A 23,536-nucleotide genomic window follows, 5' to 3' on the forward strand; every position below is an offset into this window, starting at 1 on the left:
ATATGAGTCCCAAAATCATATAATCTCACATAGTACTTTCTACTGCCTCATGTTTTAACTTTAGGGTGTACTAAGACTAAGCTTCAAGCTTCTCTTTATGAGATGCTGGTAAATTTGCTACTTATTGGAAGTTCAGATCCACAATAATTTGCAGACTTCCAGGAGATGACATTTTAAGGAAGGATCAGTAACAGTGATAAAAATGTGGTAAAATATAAAAAACAGTCACAAAAGTTACAGTTTGAAAAGGTAGTGTCTATTTCAGTAACACAAACTTGAATGTTAGAGCACTAATTGTGCAATACTAATTTGCGGACTTCTTCATTTTAGCCACTGCTTTAAGGTGAAGACATCATGGATAAATATGAAATCATTAAAAAAATTGGAGAAGGATCTTTTGGCAAAATATTCTTGGCTAAAGTAAAAGTGGATAATGAGCAGTGTGTTATCAAAGAGATTGATTTAACTAAGGTAAAACAACAAACCCTAAAGGGTAACAGCAGTTATTTATCTGATTGTGTTTAATTGCATTCAGCAGGGGTATGAACTTGGGTTATATTTTATCACCTTTGTAGTTCTGTCTTCATTATAGAGTTAAACTTTCTGATGACTGTACTCTGTGCTAACATAAGGATTTTACAAGCATAGACAAAATACATATTTTGATATTGTGTTTACTTTTTACTTTGTTTTTGTTCTTTCAAAAACTTTTCTCTACGTTCAATGCCTGACACTGTCTGATTCAGATTTTATTGTAGAGGATTCAACTGCAATGAAACTATTGCCACTGAAATAACAAATCACAATCCTGTGATACATTTATCTAAACCTTTTAATTTCCTGAGGGTAAGAAACTTCTTATAAATATAGGAGGACATTTGGATGGATGGATACTCAGAGACATGAATTTTTAAGAAGTTATATTGATGAAAGTGTGATCGTGATGCACCAAATAGAAGTTTTCCATTTAACATAATAGGGCAAAGTTTGCCTGAAATGTTACAAAAACTTGTAACACCAGTAAAATGAAGAACTTTCTTTCTTTTTATTCTTTTGAGATCACCCATATTAGAAATACAGAGTCATCTAGATCCTTATCCTTCAAATACCTAAGAGAAGCTCACCTTCAGAGTTGAGCTCTATCCATCAGCTGGTTTAGCAATAGTATATGTATAAAAAGTTCAAAGGTAGACCTTTGCCTGCTTGTATAATTGCCGCAGCAAGGTGGAGGGGAGAAAACACCGATACGATGTAGGTTCACAAAATGCTCCGTTTATTGATTACAAGGCTGCTCTTAATATACTGTCTTACACGCAATCACGCATTACTTGATTGGCTGCTTCACTTTGCCCGCGAGAGGTACACGCTCCACTTTGCCTCTCCTGATTGGTTTCACACCTTCGCTTCAGCTTAGCGTTACATCATGCTTCTGGCATCTTGTTATTGCGTTCCTGTTTTGCTGACCTTGACGCTTCCTCTTCCAGCCTGGGGTCAGAGGTTCACTTTCTCACAGCTTGCTGCAAGCCTGTTAAAGCGCCCATGCTCGACCCCCAACATATAATGTCATAATTTGGCTTGACTTTGCTCCTTCCAATATATTTCCAAGCATACGCCTGCTTTTGCATCACCTTGGTACACTGTCTTTTTGTATTTGTGGGATGGTTTGATAACCATGTAACTGTTTTTGAAAAGAGTTAAATATAACATTGCTAGCATATAATTTCTTAATTCTTTGTAGATGCCTGTGAAAGAAAAAGAAGCCTCTCAGAAAGAAGTCATTCTTCTGGCCAAGATGAAGCATGCAAATATTGTAACCTTCTATGCATCTTTGCAAGGTTTATTCTTAAAATTTTTATTTGATTTGTGATTAAAGGAGCAAAACGAACCTTCCTTATTTTGCCTAAACTTAAGCCTATCTTCAGCCTCTCACTTACCAGTGGGGACAGGTTCTAACTCCTAAAAATGACCATGAGATACATACTTCAGTCATCCCTTGCCCTCTTTGTGTGTGTGGGGAGGACCTAAGGTATCATGGCATAAACGCTACATCCTGCAGCATCTGCATGGCTTAAGCTGAACTTTAGTCTTGATCATCATAGGACTCCAGAATTTAATGAGAATTCTGTGGGAGATTCAATTAAAGAAGAGAGCTTTTGAGTATAGCAAGAAATAAGTCCTGTTGGCCTGTTTTCTTGAGCAATGTTTTGAGGTATCACTCAAAGATACAGAATTCTTCAGGACTGAAAGAGATAGAACAAAGTCTGTTCTCCATAAGAGCTATTTCCCTATATTTATTTTTCCTGCTGATGGCTGTCATAAGCAATGCCTTATGTAATAAATGTTACGGTTTGTGTTCAGATTGTTTTCTGTAATCAGGACTGTAAGTTTTTGAAGGGATGCATAAATCTGGTGGTTTTCTGGACCCCAGAGTGGTAAGAATAGGGTGATTTTCCATATAAAATAGTCTCTGTTGTATATTTCTACTGTTTGGATGCTATCTACTTTTAAGCTTTCCCCTAAGCCTAACTGTGTACTTAGCAATTATTGGGGAACAATCCCAACTATGAAGCATTATGCTAAACATTGCCTGTAAGAACATCTGTCTTTCTATCAGTGTGGTCTTTTGGGGGTTTTCTCATGTATTTAATATTTTGGTAAGTCTCAATTTAAATATATTTTCGTATCTTAGTTTTTGAATCGGGTTTCACTGGAAGTATCTGTTTTTTCTCATTTACTCTTTGAAAGGGAGGAGTAGATAGAAGATTAGCTACCCCTGTTTGAAACAAGTACCATAAAAAATAAAAGTATTTTATTGCTGTGTTAATGAGTAATAAAGGAAACATTATACTTTTCCTTTCAGAAAAGAGCAAGCTATATATTGTGATGGAATACTGTGATGGTGGAGACTTAATGACGCGGATAAATATGCAGCATGGAGTGCTGTTTGAAGAGGACCAGGTAAAAGAACTTCTCCTTGGAGGAAAGGACATATTATGTAAAACACATGGTTTGATTTATCCAGTACTAGCTACTGTTTGTTTTCTGTCCTTTAAAATAATTGAACATTTTAAAGAAACTGGTAATTTTAATGGAAGTTTACTTTTTATACCGCTTCAAGACCTTAAGTCAATTCATTATTATAATTTTGATGATGTTTTTATCCCCCTTTTCCTCTCACTGCTCCTTCCATTGTGGATGCACTTTTTCTTTGTAGTATACTTAATAAGCCATAAGGACTTTTTTTTGAAACGGTAGTGAAGCTTTCTGAAGGCATTTTTCTTATGTATTTGAGTTAGTGTACTGAATTTTGAGGTTATTTAATCATGCATAGTTTTCTACTTTTGCAGCCATAATGAAAATGTATGTAGAAACTACATTAACTAGTATCCAGTCTGTTAGTGGAAATATACTCCAAAGCACAGAAGTGGAAAAAAAATGGAAGTAATATTGTGACTTTTCTTTTTGCTTCAGTAGTAAAAGAAGAACTCTTTACTGTAAAAGTCAATTGGAAGTGAATTACTTCAGTAATAATGAATTTTAAGACCCTATTGGGAGTCACACTAGAGGTGGGGAGAACATGAGAGAAAATAAAGATAGGACAAAAATTACAGATCATGAAAACACAAGAGAAAACCAATACACACAACCCCCTTGACAATGAGATAGAATGAGGTCCTTTCCAACCCTAACTATTCTATGATTCTATGAATATACATTCAAAGAAAGGCAAATGAAGTACGGACATAAAAACATTATAGAAACTAAAGATAACATTTGCTAATTAAGAAAGGAAGGCAAATAGCCCAATATAACATTATGTCATTAAAATATCTTCATATTTTCAAATGGATGCTTAAGAAAGTCTCATTTGTGGCATCATCCCTGTTCAGGAACTCATACGCTAAATGTGAAGCATTACTGAATAGAAGATTATTACTTGAATCGAAGTCTTTCATGACCATCAATTTTCTTAAGTAGAGAAGCATATAATCACATTGTAATTTTGTTTCTAAGTTAAGTCCAAAGTCCCTTGTGCAATAAAACACACATTTATTTAAAATTAAATACATGTTTAAGAGCTGTACTGTGTCAACAACAAAGGATAAACCTTTGTGCTTACTTAGTATACAGGTCCCTTTGGTCACCACTCATACTGTTTTTTTCTGAACCACATTCAGTAAGAGTACAAATATGATAACTGGGTGGTATGACTTCCACCACTGTGGATTAAGATGTTTCCCAGTTCTGTCTTAGTTGTTATTTGAACTCACTCATTTCTAAATGAAGGTCTTGTATTCTTTCTGTTGATGTGAGTCTTTGTTCAAGTACTTGTCCTGTCAGTCAGTGAACACCTGATGGGGGTGGTGAAAGTGGAACAGGTATCTCTTTTTGTTTAGTTTTGTAATAGCACTAAAAAAAGGAAAGGAAAAGTCTATGGCATTAATTGTAAAAATATTATTTTTACTATTTTACATGTATATGCTCTACATATTTTAGATTTTATTGTATCTTTTTAATGTATTTCAGTAAGATGCCCTATTGGACATTAAAGTCACACGAATTTATAGGTATCTTTTCCCTTTAACTTTCACTCCAGATTCTGAGTTGGTTTGTGCAGATCTCCTTGGGCTTGAAGCATATACACGACAAGAAAATTTTACACAGAGATATAAAAGCACAGGTAGTAAAACTGATACTGAGAGGGCGTATTTTTTGTCTTGTAAAATATGCTTAAGCTCTGCCATGTTTAATTTTCACATGTGAGTTTTGGGGTTTTTTGCAGAATGTTTTTCTTAGCAATAATGGAAAGGTAGCAAAGCTCGGGGACTTTGGCATAGCAAGACAGTTGAACAGGTAAGCACCTTTTTTAATTAGTCTGTGAGCTACACTAGGTAGGACTGGTTATGAGCAGTCTGAATGCAACCTGAGTATGCAAATTGCTTGTGGATTGAGCTTGCTCAAAAGGTCTGGGATATAAAATGTCTGGCACTATGTTTTTTCCGTTATTCTAACATGTGCCATGAAATAAGAGATGTGTCTAGCCTAGTAGGATGCTAAGGGGGCTGGAGCACCTCCCATACGAAGAGAGGCTCAGAAAGTTGGGGCTGTTCGGCCTAGACCTCATAGCAGCCTTCCAGTATCTGAAGGGGGTCTACAAGGGTGTTGGGGAGGGACTCTTCATCAGGGCCTGTACTGACAGGACAAGGGACAGTGGGTTTAAACTTAAACAGGGGAATTTTAGGTAAGATACAAGGAGGAAGTTCTTCACTGCGAGTGTGGTGAGGCACTGGAATGGGTTGCCCAAAGAAGTGGTAAATGCTCTATCTCTGGCGGTGTTCAAGGTCAGATTCGACAGAGCCTTGGGTGACATGGTCTAGCGTAGGCGCTTCTGCCCATGGCAGGGGGGTTGGAACTAGACGATCTTAAGGTCTTTTCCAACCCTAACCATTCTATGATTCTAGCAACTGGACTTTTCTTAGGTATAGGACACATTCTGTGTATAAACCTTTTTGTTCTTTGTGTTTCATTAGCACTACGGAGTTTGCTCATACCTGTGTAGGGACCCCCTATTATCTGTCACCTGAGATCTGTGAAAATCAACCATACAACAATAAAACGTAAGTCTCTGTCTTTCCTTCACATACTTGTGCATGAGGGCATGCAGGCATGAGATAAATTATTTTAGCAATGTCATGATTTAAATCAGCATTTTGCAGGGCACTGGGAATTTCACGTCACCCTTGTGAAGTTTTGTATTACTGTGTACGATATTTAGGTGCATCAACCATATACAATAACTGTGTTATACTGTACAACACTGTCAGTAATATTTTAACTCACAGTGTCTAGAATAATCACGAATCTGTTATGGTTCATCTAAAGGCTTAACATAAATATTTATTTTTTTATAAAATTACTTATACTTTAAACTTAAATCTAATTCTCTTTTAATACTCCTTGTTAGTAGTGGTGTTAAATGTAAAATAGATTATTTTTCTCCCTTTGCTTTATCTGGTTCTTCATCAAATATCAAATTTCCTTCTATGTTTCAAACATGTAGTGACCAATGCAAGTACGGATTTTTTAATTTCCAAAGTTATGAATTTTTGGTACTCTTACTTGTGATTTATAAAAATACACTAGAAGGAAAGCTCCTGGATTGACAGTTCTGGAACTCCACAGTAGCTACTTGCAGGAAAGACAAATATGTCTGAGAATTTTAAAGGCTTACTCAGGCTTAACACAAAATACCAGATAAAAAGCACTGAAAAGTCAGGAGCTGAGTGAGCTACACTCCTTTCTCTGTGAGGGGTATGTGGTGAACACCAAATGCTCTGGAGCCAAGAGTAGCATCTCAGCTCTAATTGCTGTTCACACAAGTTTATTCCCTTATTGTCTCCCTAACTAGCAACTCAGCTAGAGACAGCTTTGCCCTTCATCCTGCTAGGAATATGAAACAAACATTCTTTACATCATGTGCCTTTTCCAATAATAGCAGTACCTAGTTAGGTGTCATAGAAACATTGGTACCACAACTAAAAATAAATGTCCAGTTGTTTTGTTCAGTGCATCTTAAGAAAAATTAAAATTTGCACCACTGTTAATCTCTGATGGAATAATGTTAATAAAATTGAGAGCTCAGAAGAGGTACTGATTACATGTATAAAAATATTATAGTCTTTTCCTTGAAACTTTAATTCCTTTTTATTCACAGAGATATTTGGTCTCTTGGCTGTGTGCTTTATGAGCTATGTGCGCTAAAGCATCCTGTAAGTATAGATTCAGATCATTACCATATTATTAAAACAGATAGTGGACAGCCTGGAAAAACTATAGTAATAATAGTATTCATAGTCAGCTGCTAGGCTTTCTTTCAGCTTATTTATTGATATTAAAGAATGACTGCTAGTGCTTAATTTTTCACAGTCTGTTTTGTGCATATTAAAGTACAAAGTATTACATTGCATTTCTGCAACTTGCATATGTGTGTGTATGCACATATCAAACATATATTTAATATTTCAATAAATACTAAAATCTTTCAAAAGGCAGATGAACAATAAAAAAAATAAAGCCAAACTTCAAGGTTAGGCTTTTGGCATAGAATTTCTTTTATTTAAAATTAGCAATCTGTATGTATTAAAGAGTTTGAAACCCACATTCCCCCAGAAAGCAGTTTGTGTCCCCAGAAGCATTTTCCTAAACATTCGGTTTTGCTTGGAAGCACATTCATGACAGAATATAACTGACATAGTATTTTTAGGAAGCTGTGTTGTCCTCGGCCTGATCTGATGCTCAGATAATTCTCAGCCTGTGAGTATTATGTGGAGAAGGAAACACAGCAAAGACTAATCCCAACAACAGAAAAAGGGGTCACTCCTGCATGAAGCAGAAGTTGATGATTTACTGAGCTTGGATTTTGAAGAAGGAAGAACAGCACTAATAGGGAGAGCAGTTGTGCTGAGCTGAGAGCAAGGGAGTACTGCTGAGAAAAATTTCAGATTTCACAAAGTGAGAAAATACTAATATTACTTCTTACAAATGTTAGGTGGTTTATTCTGTATTGCTGCTCATTTATTTGAAGCCAGGGACCAGATGCTGATGTAGACAGGAAATGCAAGTGAAGCTAAGGCAAATTTTGGCTACACTTCCTTCATAACAGCCATGTCAATAAAATGAGAATTTGCTTTGAAAATTATTTTTGCTGACCTATGAAGAGATCTGCTGAACTCAGAGCACTGATTTATCTGAGTGGCTTCAGTTGTAAAAAATCAGGATCAGTGCCTGGGAGAACACAGAGTGCAGAGGCAGAGGGAGGTTTTGAAGGTGAACGCTATGTATGCAGGTCTCTGTTGACAGCTTTTAGTAAAATAAAAGTTGTTTCATTCTGGAAAAATCGCTTCTCTGTTCCTGTATGACAGCAGAGTAGGAATAAAACTCTTCCAGGTCCAAAAGCCATTGAACTTTCTATGTTGTGCAATTGAAACAAGAAGAATGTAACCAGAAAATATAATCAGATAGTGGCTATATTAATTTTTATATTGTATATAGTAAGTAAGAAAAGCATTGTGAGGAGATTGCATAGCACAGGACTTCTGTCAGCAAGTAACTTTTTTCAAGTTTGGGTGTCTAGTCCACCATTTCCAACCAGCAGTACTTACTGTCCTCTTTTTACTGTTTTCATTGATTAAGTTTGAAGGTAAGAGTTTGCACCAGTTGGTGCTGAAGATTTGCAGAGGCTGTTTTCACCCAGTGTCTCCAAACTACTCTTATGATCTGAGGATATTAATTTCCCAGTTATTTAAAGTATCTCCAAGAGATCGACCATCTATTAATTCTATTCTAAGGAAGCCCTTCTTGCAGAAGCTCATTCTCAGGTATTTGCCCCCTGAGGTAAGTGCCTGTACTGCTGCTTGCTGAGGGAACACTGTATCAAAGAAGTATAAATAGTTCTATCAGTCAGATACCTTTTTTTTCTCATGGCTAACACAGGAAGAACTCAGTCACACTGTGATACATAGAAAATGGCCTTCAGCATCACAGTCTGGAGTCAAGCTGATACAAGGTAATGATAGTATTATTTAAAGTTAATTCTACACTAGCATTTCTTAGTTATGATGCATGTGATGGCTGTAACTTTTTCCAGCAGTCTTTATTGCACATTTGGATACAAGAGTTTTGCACAAACTTAAAAATGAAGTGCAAGAGCAGAAACACACCAGACAGTGCATCGCTGTCCTGTTCAGGAAAAGACAGCTTTAACACCAACTCATTAGCAGCTTTCAGCTAGAAAAGCTACTCTGGGAAAGTGCTGAAACATTAGCCTTAATTCTTTGAAGAATAAAATTTACAAAACTGAGAGGTTTTGGTCTAGATGCAGTTTAGGTCTGTCACATGAAAAATATCCTGACTTAATTTTACCAAGCTATGTGCAAAAATGCAAAAATTGTGCAAAACATGTTTTTACAAAATAATAAAAATATTTTACAAAATATTATAGGTTAGATTAAATTACAAGGGACAATAAACGCTATTTGGATTTAGTGCTCATTGAGAGACCAGATTATGTATATACATTCTTAGAAAACATGAATGAGACTGAATTCCATCATAGAATCATAGAATAGTTAGGGTTGGAAAGGACCTTAATATCATCTAGTTCCAACCCCCCTGCCATGGGCAGGGACACCTCACACTAAACCATATCACCCAAGGCTTCATCCAACCTGGTCTTGAACACTGCCAGGGATGGAGCATTCACTACCTCCTTGGGCAACCCATTCCAGTACCTCACCACCCTACCAGTAAAGAATTTCTTCCTTATACCCAGTCTAAACTTCCCCTGTTTAAGTTTCAACCCGTTACCCCTTGTCCTATCACTACAGTCCCTAATGAATAGTCCCTCCCCAGCATCCCTGTAGGTCCCCTTCAGATACTGGAAGGCTGCTATGAGGTCTCCACACAGTCTTCTCTTCTCCAGGCTGAACAGCCCCAACTTTCTCAGCCTGTCTTCATACAGAAGGTGCTCCAGTCCCCTGATCATCCTCGTGGCCCTCCTCTGGACTTGTTCCAACAGTTCCATGTCCTTTTTATGTTGAGGACACCAGAACTGCACACAATACTCCAAGTGAGGTCTCATGAGAGCAGAGTAGAGGGTCAGGATCACCTCCTTTGACCTGCTAGTCATGCTCCTTTTGATGCAGCCCAGGATACAGTTGGCTTTCTGGGCTGTGAGTGCACACTGCAGCCGGCTCATGTTCATTTTCTCATTGACCGACACCCCCAAGTCCTTCTCCGCAGGGCTGCTCTGAATCTCTTCTCTGCCCAACCTGTAGCTGTGCCTGGGATTGCTCTGACCCAGGTGTAGGACCTTGCACTTGTCATGGTTAAACTTCATGAGGTTGGCATCAGCCCACCTCACAAGTGTGTCAAGGTCCCTCTGAATGGCATTCCTTCTCTCTAGTGTATCAACAGATCCACACAGCTTGGTATCATCGGCAAACTTGCTGAGGGCACACTCAATTCCATTGTCCATGTCAGTGACAAAGATATTAAACAAGACCAGTCCCAACACCAATCCCTGAGGGACACCACTCATTACTGATCTCTGTATGAACTGCTGAACATCTGGCATAGTTCTGGGAGCATGACCTTTTCCTAATTTTATGTTCTTCAGTATGTCATAATTATTCCTTAAATTTATCTTTGGATATCAAAGCAGTTCATACAGATTTGTGAAAATTACTTAACTACACTATGGACATTCCCCTCCTCCCCCTCAAAAAAAAAAAGTTCTTTTGTAGTATAGGAACCCATGTTATTTTGTAGCTTATTTTCAGTTAAGATTTATTGGCATTTAGGTCTAGTTCAGTTTGGACAGAGGCACCTGAACATCTAAATCAGCAATTTAAAAAAAAAAATCTGTGATCATATACTACTCATAATTTGTATATATTTTATCTCCCAGACATGATACTCTCACGGTCATTTCTGAGGAGAGTTTTAAGCCTCGGTTAGAAATTACTTTATGCTAGGAAAGACACTTTTTCCTTATTGCAGCGTAAGTATTGGCAGAATACTGACTGACCAAACAGGAATGGTGTGTAATTGTATTCTCCCACATGGGGAACTGACAATCTGAATTTTTCACTTTTCATCCCTTCTTTCCAGATTTCACAAGTATTGTAACATTGTCTAGCGATTTGTAGAATATGAAAGTTTAGAAAGGGAATGCCTAAGCAGGTAGTCACCTAGCCTCCAATGAATCAGACCTCCTGTTTTCTGTTCTTGGTACTAGCATGAAATCAGCGGTTTAGTTTATAGATGTCTCCTTTTTATTTAGTGTGCTTTGCAAAAGTAGTCAATAAGATACACTTTACATGAGTGTGACAAATCATAATGCGTTCAAAAGCCTGTCATTCTAAGAATGAAAGGCAGAATTCCTAGGAGCTGTGAAGTCTGATGATCACAATGATGATGGTGAAAGGACAGGTTGTTAGCCCAACCTGTTTTGTGTATGCACACTACTATGTTTTGCAACTACATGATCACTAATAATATAGAGAAGACAAAATGTAACCTTTTCATATTTTATTGTTAAAAACCAGATAAACTTCAAAAAAGGAGGGCCCAGGACCAAGTTTCTCCAGAATCTGGAATGGTGGTGCTTGTTAACAAACAGGAATTATTTCAGAGAAATGAACTGAAACCTCCTTCAAGAGGGCAACAGCCTATTTTTCAGGTACTGTGCATCCACATTCTCATAATATTTAATCATCTTCAGAAGGCAAGGCAATCTGCTTATGTATTTTCTAATCTGATACTTTCACACCAAGGGTACAACTTTCTTGCTTCAGACTCCCCACTCTGGTCACAGCGGCCTGAAATTCTGCTGTAATCTGGACTATACCTCGGTTAGATAAGCCTGGTTTTAGTGTTTCTAAAAGAGAAAGCAGGGAGGAATAATTATTGTATTTATCATCTATGCGTGGGATACTTAGATATTTTTTAATTTATTTAAGAAAATAAGCAAAATCCAATGTTTTTGTCATACACTGTATAGTGTTTCTACCATGGAAATGTTTGTGAATACCTTACCATGCTTATATCATGCAGTGGCACCTTCTCTCCATTGTTCCTATGACAAATAGAAAAGAGTGGAAACACAGGGATGTTTCCTCACAGTAAGGATGTTGAGAAATGAAAGGCAAGCTCCCACAGGCATATAATGAAAGAGATGGTGAAGTGCCACAGTGCTCCCCTGAAAACAGCAATCAATGCATACAGTGCCCCAAACTACATCCCAGGTTCCCCTTGCTCTCACATATCAAAATGAGATTCTCCTGAAATAAATTCAGTGCTTTAGGCTTCAGAACAATGAAGTGACTCTAGGGCAATGACACTACAGAGTACAAAGCTGATTGACTCTCACAACAATATGGGCTGCTGCTTAATGACAGGAGTTGATGGAACAGGGAGGAAGGGAATGACAATTGTAAGATTATATAAAGCCCTGAAAAGTTAGGAAGTTTCTGGTTTATATGTGAAAGTATTTGAAAAACTAACACTAACTAGACTGTACCAGTGTGTATTACTGTGCAACTTACATTGGGGAGGACAGGAAGTTAATTCAAGCTTGTACTGATGCAAATGAAGGCTGGTAAATTAACATGCTTTATTATATTTTCAACCACAGATCCCCAGATTTAAGATGGCAGAGGAGCCAGAAAGTACTAGAGCCCATGGCCGTTATGGTCATTACTATTACAAGCTTGACAACTTGCAGAGGAAAGCTAATGCACCTTATAAGCTTTCTCATATCAGCCAAAGAGTTGAGGAATATTACAAACTAAAAGGACAAGTTGCACCTCCACCACCACCACTTGATTGGTAAGCATTTTGCTGTTTATTAGTGGTGAACTGTCATGCATGTTTTGAGTTATCAGCCTTCCTGATTAGATAACACTGGACATTGATCAACCAGTATAATACCTTCTTTGCTTAGTCTTTGTTATCTTTCTTACATAAGGTTAATTGTGCAACAACATAACTCCTGTTTTTGTGTATCCAGAGGTTCCTTCTGAATATGTTGTCCTGATGTTTGACATGCATTATCAAAATGTCTCCCCAGTCTCAGCATTTTATTGTGTGAGAAGTAAAACACAGGCTTTTTGTAGACTTTCTAATTATACTAAGGATAAACACTGTCTTTCCCACTGGGATCAGATCGATATAAACACCACAAGCAGTTCTCCACTTGAGGGAACAGAGTGGAAGGCAGGCCATGAAAATGCTGTTGTTTTTTTTCCCTGCAGAACTTATATTTCAGTTTCAGATATAAATCCCTTTCTCTAGCAGTTTGTTTACTCCAAAGCCTTTCTTTTACAAAGTAAAGGTACTTTATTAAATTCAAGATAGCCCATTCATTCCAAGATTGGCCATTGGTCTGGATGAGTTTTGCAGACCTTGAGAAAGGAAGGTAAGGTATCTTTAATACTGCCCACTTTTGGATACTTCTTTTAAGGTTGGCCAAATCGTTAGTTTTCATTAAATGACAAACAGTGTTTAGAATGTTTCAGTTAAGCTTTAGAACATCTTGTTTGAGTTGAGTTTCTAGTGCCTTATTTAAGGACAAAGTCTTCTAGGACAGAAATGTATTCTGAAGACAGGAAATAAAACAAATAGAAATCAGGGAGCTTAAAAAGTGACTGCTGGTTATTGTGTATCAACAACAAAAAAAAAAGTAAATATTTAGTAACCACAAAACATGGGAGAAAGAAATAGAAAAGTTGTTGAATATACAACCTCCACTGTGACAGTTTTCACTTATTTTGAGGATCAGGAACACCACCTTTATTTTCATGAACACTTTCACATACCATCTATCAATAAAAGATGGAGAACGACTTTGCTGCACTCTTCAGAAGGCAAATGTAGCTGAAGTCATAGGAAGGGGAATGCCTGAAATGGATGTTTACTTTTTCTGATTTTACTGCTGTGCCATATTTATCCATATTTTATCCATATTTGTAGTACAAAGAGAGGTCTGTTTTTTTTTGTATGTGATAGAACCTATAGAGAATTATTTGTGTAGAAGATAGCGAGTCTGTGAAATAAAATGTAGTATATGAACATCTCTCAGGCCTGCAGAATATCTTCAAAGGCGTTTTGAAGCTCAACAGTACAAGATTAAAGTGGAAAAACAGCTGGTAAGTAAATACTGAATCATAGAATAAAATCTGTAAAAGGAAATGAATGAAAATCCAAAAGATGTATTTTTAACAGCAGACTGTAATACTGACAGGTAGAAAGTTCTTTTCTAGCGAACTTACTGATCTGCTCCACAATGCTCATATTGAGGTTTTATCTTCTAATAGAAAACTGCAGAAATATAAAATTCTACTGTAACATTTTCTTTCAAAAAATGCACACTTGACTTACTTCACTCTTCAGTGGGACAGGGAGACCGAATTGAGTAAGCAGTGAAGAAATGCCTTTGCTCTGGGATATATTTGTACATCCACAGGGACTGCGACCATCCTCTGCTGACCTGTGTCATGACCAAATAGAGCAGCAGAAAGTAGAGAAAGAACATCTCAAAAACCATCAGCAGGACATATCTAGAAAGAAAAAAAAGAAAGAACAGGTAAATGAAGATATTTTCCTTAGCTGCTTAAAGATGTCTTCTTACACTCCTTGACAATAGATTTCTGTATGTCAGATATGATTCTTTTATATCTGAGCACTAGGATAATATAAGCTGTTTTTATCTGGTTCCATCTTACATAAACTGTTGAAGACTTGCACAAAAGTTGATGTCTGTAATAATTTCATAAACCATGGCCTTGATTTTATTTTCACTTCTACTGAGATCAGAGGAGTTACGTCACTGAACAGAGGACAATAGATCCTCTATTGCTGGAGGACAATAGATCCTCACATTTACAAATCAGATAAAACAGTCATGCATACATTATTCATGTATGTATATTCATTGTTCATAAGTCATATGATGACATTTAAAATGTGATATAATACTGTATGATGCATACTACTTCCCTGGCATATTATAAACTACTTCCCTGGCATATTATAACTTTGGGAGATTATTATACACAGGAGCAATATACTTTCCTGGTTTTGCTTTTGGGTGACAGAGAAAACAAAATGACACGTCTTTCTTACATGAACACACATAAATACATTTAATCTTTCTATGTTTGATTTATTAAAAAATGCTAAAATAAGGGTGAATATAATAACTTGTACATAATGGTCAGACTTTGGAACAGCAATATACTTGTCATGTACACATTCTTCAGCAACTGTTGCTGTTTAGTTCCACAAAATCTGTGCTAAATATGCCAAAAAAAGGAAGAAATTTTACACATTAGTCCAGTTGTAAGACGGGCAAACTGGGACAAACACTCATGGAATGCTATCTCATGACTTCATCAACTGAGATGTTCTTAGTACAGAAATGATATTTTGGCCAAATTTGAAGGTTTTGCACCCAAGCAAAAGGAAGGAGCATCCATAGGAATGTTGAAGCTTCTGGAATAAAAGATTTCTAGGTTTCATTTCATTTTGGGGAGCAGGTTGCAATACAAAAAGTACTACATAATTTTTTTGTTCTCCTGATTTCCAGTCCTCAGTTTTTGGATTGCAACCTTAGCATCAGGCAATCCCTTAGGTTATTCTTGGAATTAGCTGGTTTAGATATAATTCTGCAGTTAAGCTAACAAGATACAGTCTGAAAAGCTTCAAAAAGGTTAAAGTCTGGAAAAGTTATAACTCAAAAATGTCCTCTAATATGAAGTAGCAAGCAGTCTTTAAAATTGGCGGTAAAGGATACGTCCCTTTTTGTCATATATACACAGTTTGCTATTCATAGCTACTGTTATTTCTGTATGTATTTCTAATACATGTGTTCTACCTTACTGGTTTTTAACAGGAGTACCTTAAACAATTGCAGAGAATTCGAGAAGAATACCACCGCAATATAAAAGATTTCAGAGTTAGAGCAGGAGTGCTCCAGGTAACAGAGCTCAAGCACACACACACACGCACACATGTACTTCCTTTTCCTTTTTTAAGCCAGTACACTTAATTAGAAATTTAAATTTTATAAAAATGTTCCCTAGGAGTATCGAAAAATACAAGATAAAACCTATCTTGTGAGGCAAGGGAAAGCTGAGGACCAGTCAGAAACTGAGGATACAGCTGGAACAGGAAAAGAATCACTTCAGGTATAGGTACTATCTTCTAGTCTAAACAGAATTTTTGTGTAAGTCCTTAAACGTGTTTGATTCACTCTCTGTGACAAATCTGAAGACTGGTAAAGCTTAAATCTCACCTGATACTTGCACCGTATGGGAAAATCTCCCTAGGTTCCCTTCATGAGTAGCTTGGAAAGTTTTTTTGGCTGAGTCCTGAGTTGTTTTGATAATTATTTTTAATCTGTAAATGTTAGGATGTACTTTTACTTGACTTCTTTTTGTGGTATTTTTCTTTTCCTTGCTCTCTGAGTGAAGTTAAGAAGAAGCCACTCACAGTGCAAACCTCTATGAGAATTCTGTACAGAAAATATAACGCTTCATGACAGCCTAGTGTAGCACCATGTCTGAAGTTAGAATCCCGTTTTATGTGGAGTCCTTACTTAAAAAAACTGGGGGAAGCAAGAGGCAGAGGCAGACTGAAAGCTTTCCAGCTACAGTACTCCTTCACTTCTTTCTCATCAAATACTACCAAAGTGGCTACTGGAATGGAGTTTCATAGTTGTTCCACTTTTACTTTGCAATATGGGCATTGTGAACACCAGATGATGTTTCCAGGCACATGCCCTTCTGCAACAAGAAGTCCACTTCTCTTCAAATGAAATGAATGAAAGTCTGAATTGATGCAAATTAATCTCAGTGTGCAAATTCCCAGTCTAATCTGAAGGGAAGGTAGCCCTGATCTAGCTATCAGGATTCTTCAGTCAGGATTTGCCTTACGTGGTGTAGAATGACTGCACTGTTCAGCCTGAGTCATTTTGAATATGATCATAAAAAATAAAAGATGTGATATTTATTTCTTGACGCAGTACTGTGTTGTCCAAACACAGGTTTCTGAAATACCAGTTTTATACTTTGTGCAAGGTGGCCTATTTTTCTTTTTACCAGATAAGCCAGAATTGACAAAGAATGGAATATTCTTACAAATATATGTACAAGGGAATCAGTGACTAAATTTATGACTTACACAAGTCTTTTTTTCACAGGGTATACACATATTCTGGTGTCAAAGAGTGCATTTTAAAGTTGGGGTTTTTTTCTCCTTCCAGGACATGGAAAAAAACTTTAAACAAGTCAGACTCCAGGACAGGCAAGACCAAAAAATCTTAGAAAAGAAACACAACACAAAGGTATCCATCCTTACGTCTGTATTTTTTTTCTATTTTCTTTTTATGTCTGTACATTTCAAATTATTGTGTTATCATGGCAGCTCTGGAAATCAAATTACCTGAGAGTCAATCAAGAGTGGTCTACTGTTTGTTTAAAGTTTATATGAGAAGATAGAATCAATAAGAAAATAAATGAGCTTTTCTGATAATTTGAGGGAGGCTCCCTTTAGATGTTTCCAGACAGTAATCACTTCCTACCTCTCATCTTTATACCATACACCACTAGTAGCATATGGGAACACAAGTTTAGTCAAAGTTTAAGTGAAGTCAGTATGCTAAATTTCTAAATTTTGTTATAAAACATTATTCTCTATAGTGCTTTTTAAATTCTAGAAGGGGATGGGAATTGAATAGAAACGCACGTAAAATACTAGGAAGGTTTCTGAAATATTGCAGAGAAGCAGTACAGTATTAAAATTTTAATACTCATTGAGAACCAGCTGTAAGAACCAACTGCTGTGTATTGCAAGGATTTGAATTAAATGATTATCAAAGACAACTTCCCTTAAAATCAAAAGTGGGTGCAATCCTTTGAAAATAGCCATAAACTATATTTAGAGAAGTCTCCTTTTGTCCAGTTTGTTCTACTCTGATCTTGTTAAATAGAAGAAAAATATTGTTAAATAAAAGTTATTTTCAATACAAGAATAATTTTCAAGTTCATACTCCCATATAACTTATGTACATTTATTTAAATGTTTTTATTTAATAAAATAAATTACTGAAGTGTGTGATTTTTCTTTAGGGAGGAGTAAAGTTTGAAATTAATTTAGATGTATGTGTTCCTGAGGACAACAGCGTTCACGAAGCAGAGGTAGTTATATTCAAAGGATTTACATTAGTAATCTGAAACCACAACAGTAGCTCCATGATCAAGATTTTGTTTCCATTACCTTCATCCTCTGTTTTCATTACAATGAAGATTCCTATGGAGGATTTGTTGACATATTGCATAGGTCTGACCTTGCTCAAGAGGATAACTGCTTAGAAGAAAATTGGATGACAGCTGGGTCAATCTTTCACATGGTAAAAGATGAAAGAGTGCAGATATTTGAGTTTTGTAAACTGGCCTTTAGGGGAAGAACTCATCTCAAGATTGAGTTAGTCTGCAAATGCCAAATTTAATTTGTAAATTGTTTTAATATACTTCTGTTTCTTTTCACTAGTACTGTGTCACAAAGCTAGAATAATATTGTGATGAACCAGATAATATTTAGAAAACATGGAAGTGAGATCACAGATGTTATGGATTTTATTTATTAAAATGACATTTGTGGCTGATTGACATGTAATAGCTGCCTATGAAGATTTTTATTAGTATATTAGAATTTTTTAAGTATTTGTAATAGCAACGTCAAAAATACATTTTCTTTCTAGTATGTATATTCTTAATTTCTAAAGCACTATTTTGTCACTCTCTGGTTTCACATCCCTTCAGTCCCCTGCAGGCTTTTGATATACAAATCACAATATGACTTTTGAGTTCTGCTGCTTCACTTTTTATTACACATATTTCCTCTGCATACCTGAGGATAGCTGGCAAGCACAGTAAAGTGAGAAGTGATTAGTTAATGCACTGTATGTATTTTCTCTTTCCAGAGTAACTTACTGTTTTTTTCAGGTACCAGATAAACTCAGTGAGACTTTAACTTTTGTGGATGGTGAGAACCTTAAGGAGAACTTGGTGGAAGTTTATGAGGATCATGTGGAAAGAGCTTTAGAAGAACTCTCTGCATACCAAACAGGTATTCCTTGGTGAATGTGATGATGAGTATCCTGAAAAATTATATAGAAGTTAGGTAAATTCAGTAACTCTAAGCTTTAGAGTTTACCAGATAAACAGCAAGTTTATTTGATGAGCTGTTTCTTGATATCACACAGTATTATACTTACACTTAAATCTATGTAAAAAGAAATAACTTTGCCTCCTTTTTTAATTCCCATAAGAGTACAATTACATAGATGATAGGAAAGAAAACAGAAAACATTGGCAAGCTGGAGCCCCTCAGACACCACTGAATTTTTTAGCTGATGCTGATGTCACATCTGTATTACCTGCTATGGCTGAAAATGAACTTGGTAAGAAAGTTTTTGTTTTCACAGAAAGTAGGGAGCTGCTAAAATTCAGCCAAGCTACCTACAGACCTTGGCCAAAACAATTCTGTACCAGAATATTCGCATGATCTGGCAGGCTTTTAATTGCAGGACTTCATAATAACTGAGGTTATTGTGTGTGTTAAACCATATAATGCAGTTGTCATTTTCCCCTCTGTCTAATATTGCAATCATGTTGTGCTACTCATACATATTAAAAGGTCTGAATTGAATGAATCACTCTGTGGGCCGGGTAACAACAGCTAAAAAAGCCAGTCTGTGCAACTTCTTCAGGCCTTGAGTTGACACACAAGAGCTAGGGCAGTCAGTTGCCAATACCATCCCAGGATGTGACGGAGCTCTGTTTTCCCACTCTCCTACTAATACTGCTACTCTAAACCAGTGTTGCCACACAGCCCCAAGTGCATGCTCACACAGCTGCGACTGTGGGGATGCTCCATTTCAGAAGAGGCTGATGGCAGGTTTCTTACAGTACCAGTGCATATCTTCTCAGGCAGCCAGGCATCTCCAGTGACTGGTTGCTGCAACCAAGGAGCTCTTCCAGCATTCAGCATACTCCCAGAACCCCAGGTACACAGAAATAATCTGAGGAGTTTATACGTACAGTGAAGACAAAGCAGAATATTAGAATCATAGAATAGTGTCGGCTGGTAGGGACTGTCAAAGGTTGTCTAGTCCAACCCCACTGCAATGAACAGGGACATCTTCATCTAGATGAGGTTGCCCAGAACCACATCCAACCTGGCCTTGAATATCTTCAGGGATGGTGCATCCATCTCCTCTCTGGGCAACCTGTGCCAGTATTTTACCACCCTTATTGTAAAGAATTTTTCCTCACATCCAGCCTGAATCTCTCCTCATTTAGTTTAAAACCACTACTGCTTGTCCTATTGTCACAGGCCCTGCTAAAAGGTCTTTCCCCATCTTATTGTTAATATGCCACTTCTTGTTCATTCTGCCTTAGACAAAAGAGAAGCTTTTTCAGCCCCAGGAAGCCACCAAGTTTGAGAGGAAGGACTGCTCAAGGATTTAGTCCTGTCTATTCCAGGCTTAATAAGCAGTTCTTGAAAATTAAAACTGATGTTAAAATTTTTTCAGCTAAATAGTCCCAACTATTTTTTTCTCTGCAGTTTTGATCAGATCAAATACTTATAAAAAAATTTGGAGTATTCCATAAAGTTAAATAACCCCAAACCCTAGGTTCCAGCATTACCCAAAAGGGAAGAAATCAGTGTCAAAACTAGAAAGTGTGAATCTGACAAAAGACAGCATCAAGCTACATTCATTGCTTTAGTGACCTGAGAACCTTGCTGTTATTCAGCTGACCATGCTGTTCTGCCAGAAGACATTCCACGAAACAGGAAGCAATGGAAACGAACACCACAGGGGACACTCTTGAACATCTTAGTCAAAGCAGAGCTATCTAATGATTCCTTCATGCACGTTGGAGAAGAAACAGGTAGGATGATTGTTACTGTAAATTTTGCAAGTTTTACTTTACTGTGTTATTTCTTCTGCCATTGGCAGATGGTCTGTGACGAGAAGCAGTTGGCTAAGTAGAAGACCAAACGCAGCCTTGTCTGTGTAGCCACTGCTCTGTCCTGTAGCAGGGAAAGGCCTCTTTCAAGATGTCACTGTTTTCAGTAGCAGGGTAAAGGACAAGCTGTACTTACTGGTTATTACTTTCATATATAATTGTTTTATTTGCCTGGGTAGGCAGAGGTGAGCTACTACAGCTGGCACATTGGCAGGTACCACAAACCTGGATCTAGCCCCCGCAACTGTTAAGGTTGAAGTAGCCTGTAAAAGACATTTCTACAAATGCATGTATTTCTGTAGAAGAGCTGTAAACTGTAGTACATGGTGACTGAAACTACAGTGATGTTTTACTTTACAAGGTAGCCCATGCTGATACAGCTGACACTAAAATAGATTTGAACTCACACTGCAGTGCACTTTCATGAAGCAACAGATTGCTGCAAAGTAAATGTCATTTTTAAACAAAAGTTGGTAGCTAAAAAGCCTAGAGTATTTTCCACAGAAAGACACTGTAAATGTAACCAGACATTATGATTTTATGCATAGTTGCTAATCTACTTGAATGTGTAATTGTAGATGGGACTTTTAAGGCAGCTAAACGTGCCAAGCTTCAACAATTTTAATAGACTGTGAGAAATACCTTTCATTTGCAACTGTGCAGTTAGCACTCTCCTGCTAATTATGCCTCACATACATGTTTTCTCATAGCATAACAAGATCCTACAAAACTGCACCATTCTGAAGGCTAAACCAGCTAAACATGCCAGCTAAATTCCTCTCCTAAGACTAGCTTTATTGCTTATAAATTAAAAACAGAAACAAAAACTCTAAATACCCCAACAAAATTAAATTCAAACCACTTTCCAGCAGTCCATAGGACTAAAGCAAGAGTAAGTCACACAGGTATTCTAATTGCTGTTGCTTTTATCAGTTAGTTTATTCAGACATGGCACTCTCTCAAGCCCAGTTCTGCTTTGCTACTCAAGCTGATATTGTGGAGCACAGTGTTATCCAGACTGACAGGTTTCTATTGGATCACACACAGAAATTAGTCTTTATACTAAAACAACTCTTGGCATTGTTGTCCCACCTTCAGGGTAGGGCTGCCTTTCAGTCTTTGAAAGTGAGCATTTTTAGGTAACCATAACTACATTCAACTATGACTTTCAGTTTTTCCCAAGCAGTACTCCCCTAAGTTTTCCACTGAAAATGCAGATCCCTGTGTTGGGAACTTAAACATACTAACACCTGATTGCCTTTCTTGGTTAACTTTTATAGTTCCATGGTTATGGTCTACCAAACACACCAGGTTCCACTAAGGAGAAGTTACAAACCACTAACTAAAAGGTGTGATCAAGAATAACAGAAGTCTGGTATTTACATTATTGTGATTTGAACAACAAAAACATTCAAGCAGTTACCTATCTGCTATTACTTTACATACACTTTTATAGGTAGCCAATACATAAATGAATGTTTCTCTTCCTCTCCAGAAGGGAGGTTAACTATGTTGTCTCTGAAAGAAAACAAGGAAGATGATTCAGAACCATACTCTGCTGTTACTATTGATGAAGGCCGACTTGAGCCAAGATCAGATGATGAAGACACGTAAGTCAAGCTCATCAGAAGAAAAATTCATGTAACTGAAGAGTTTCAATGAAATGACAGATTACATTGCCTAAAGCTTTTCTTCTGTTGTTTTAATTTCATACATGAATAAGAGTTACGTGTTTTACAGACTCTGCTAATTTAACTTTTAATTCTGTAAATGATTATGTCACGTGCCAAGGCTGTCATTAAAAATGTTACGCAGAAGTATTAATGTGGCTTTGCAGCTCCTGTTCGCCCATCTTACAAAGACAGGTAAACAATCTCACAGAGAAACATTCACATTATGTGTGTCGCTTGTAGTGTCTTTATAAAGTGTTTAAGAATATCTGAAAGGCCTCAAAAGGAGAAAGGTTTGTAACAAAGATATATTGAATTCACAGAATTATCTTGGTTTACTTTACAGAAATTTTGAAGATTCTGAAGATGAACTCAGACATGAGCTGCAGGAATCTCTGGAAAAAGTGGCAACTTCTCCAGCAGAGAGAACCATGGAATCTTCCATTCTTTCAGTAAATAAAGGTCAAACAGATGAAGAAAAGATGAGTTTACCTCACAAACTACTTGGAGGATCTTATGATGATGATTTAGAAAATAACCCTGGGTCACTTAGCATTGACACACATAATGAAAAAGGCAAGCAGGAAGACATTGGCACTGTTACTGTTTCAAAACTTGCTTGAAATTTTAGACACATCAGCGACAAAACTTAAGGGTAACAGATACTAAATGCCAAGTAAATCAGCTGCTTTTCTACAGTGCTAAATGCTCAAAGTTAATAGAAGATTGTTGCTATTTGTTTAAAATAAAAAAAAAAACAGGCTACTTTTCGGGTGTCTAAATGTTGAAAAATCCTCTTCCAGACTGAAATGCATTTTCATCTGTTCTAAACTTCCTGTGACATCTCCATCAACACTTGTTTGAGCAAATTTCTGATTGCATACTCTCTTTAACCATTTTTGTATCATGTAAGAAAGTCTCCTAGTCAGTATACTGTATTTCCCCAGCTCAATCAACTTATTTTAAGAATTTCATCCAGCTTTTCATAATCTCTATGTACTGCCAATACAGCTTTGTAATCCATAATTTCATTTACAGGAAATTATGCATACATACATATATACATATATATGTATACATGAATACTGACTGTACATAAGTATCACCAACTACTCAGCAGTCTTATACAGTAGCAGTTAACGGGTTTATTAGCACCCTGAGACTTGAGCATTACCCAATTCATAAGAAAATATGGGACAGTAGGTTCTTCCAACCTTATCTTCTCTTATACAAAATTTCATATAATCCAGAGAAAGCATAAAAAGAGGG

The 23,536-nt window shown here is 36.8% G+C and overlaps 1 protein-coding gene across 1 annotated transcript; it reads left to right on the forward strand.

The window, feature by feature from the left end:
* The first annotated feature begins 333 nt into the window (after positions 1 to 333).
* On the forward strand, positions 334 to 22,971 carry NEK5 (NIMA related kinase 5). The gene is made up of 22 exons (XM_031047726.2): positions 334 to 471; positions 1,739 to 1,835; positions 2,861 to 2,958; positions 4,598 to 4,681; positions 4,784 to 4,854; positions 5,532 to 5,618; positions 6,716 to 6,770; positions 8,194 to 8,394; positions 8,494 to 8,566; positions 11,109 to 11,242; positions 12,197 to 12,390; positions 13,643 to 13,709; positions 14,027 to 14,146; positions 15,455 to 15,538; positions 15,645 to 15,749; positions 16,826 to 16,906; positions 17,691 to 17,759; positions 18,567 to 18,690; positions 18,893 to 19,024; positions 20,382 to 20,519; positions 22,093 to 22,207; positions 22,614 to 22,971. Exons 1-22 carry the CDS (start codon positions 355 to 357, stop codon positions 22,888 to 22,890), a joined length of 2,523 nt encoding a protein of 840 aa, XP_030903586.1. The 5' UTR covers positions 334 to 354; the 3' UTR covers positions 22,891 to 22,971.
* Positions 22,972 to 23,536: the final 565 nt, after the last annotated feature.

Source organism: Melopsittacus undulatus, chromosome 2 (genome assembly GCF_012275295.1).
Source record: "Melopsittacus undulatus isolate bMelUnd1 chromosome 2, bMelUnd1.mat.Z, whole genome shotgun sequence".
Lineage (NCBI taxonomy): Eukaryota > Metazoa > Chordata > Aves > Psittaciformes > Psittaculidae > Melopsittacus > Melopsittacus undulatus.

Excerpts from the sequence above, each read along its gene's own strand:
- NEK5 (XM_031047726.2), top strand. The coding sequence starts at position 355 with ATGGATAAATATGAAATCATTAAAAAAATTGGAGAAGGATCTTTTGGC. Across the intron at positions 4,682-4,783 it reads ACAGAGATATAAAAGCACAG|AATGTTTTTCTTAGCAATAA; the intron begins GTAGTAAAACTG and ends GGTTTTTTGCAG. Across the intron at positions 16,907-17,690 it reads AAAAGAAACACAACACAAAG|GGAGGAGTAAAGTTTGAAAT; the intron begins GTATCCATCCTT and ends ATTTTTCTTTAG.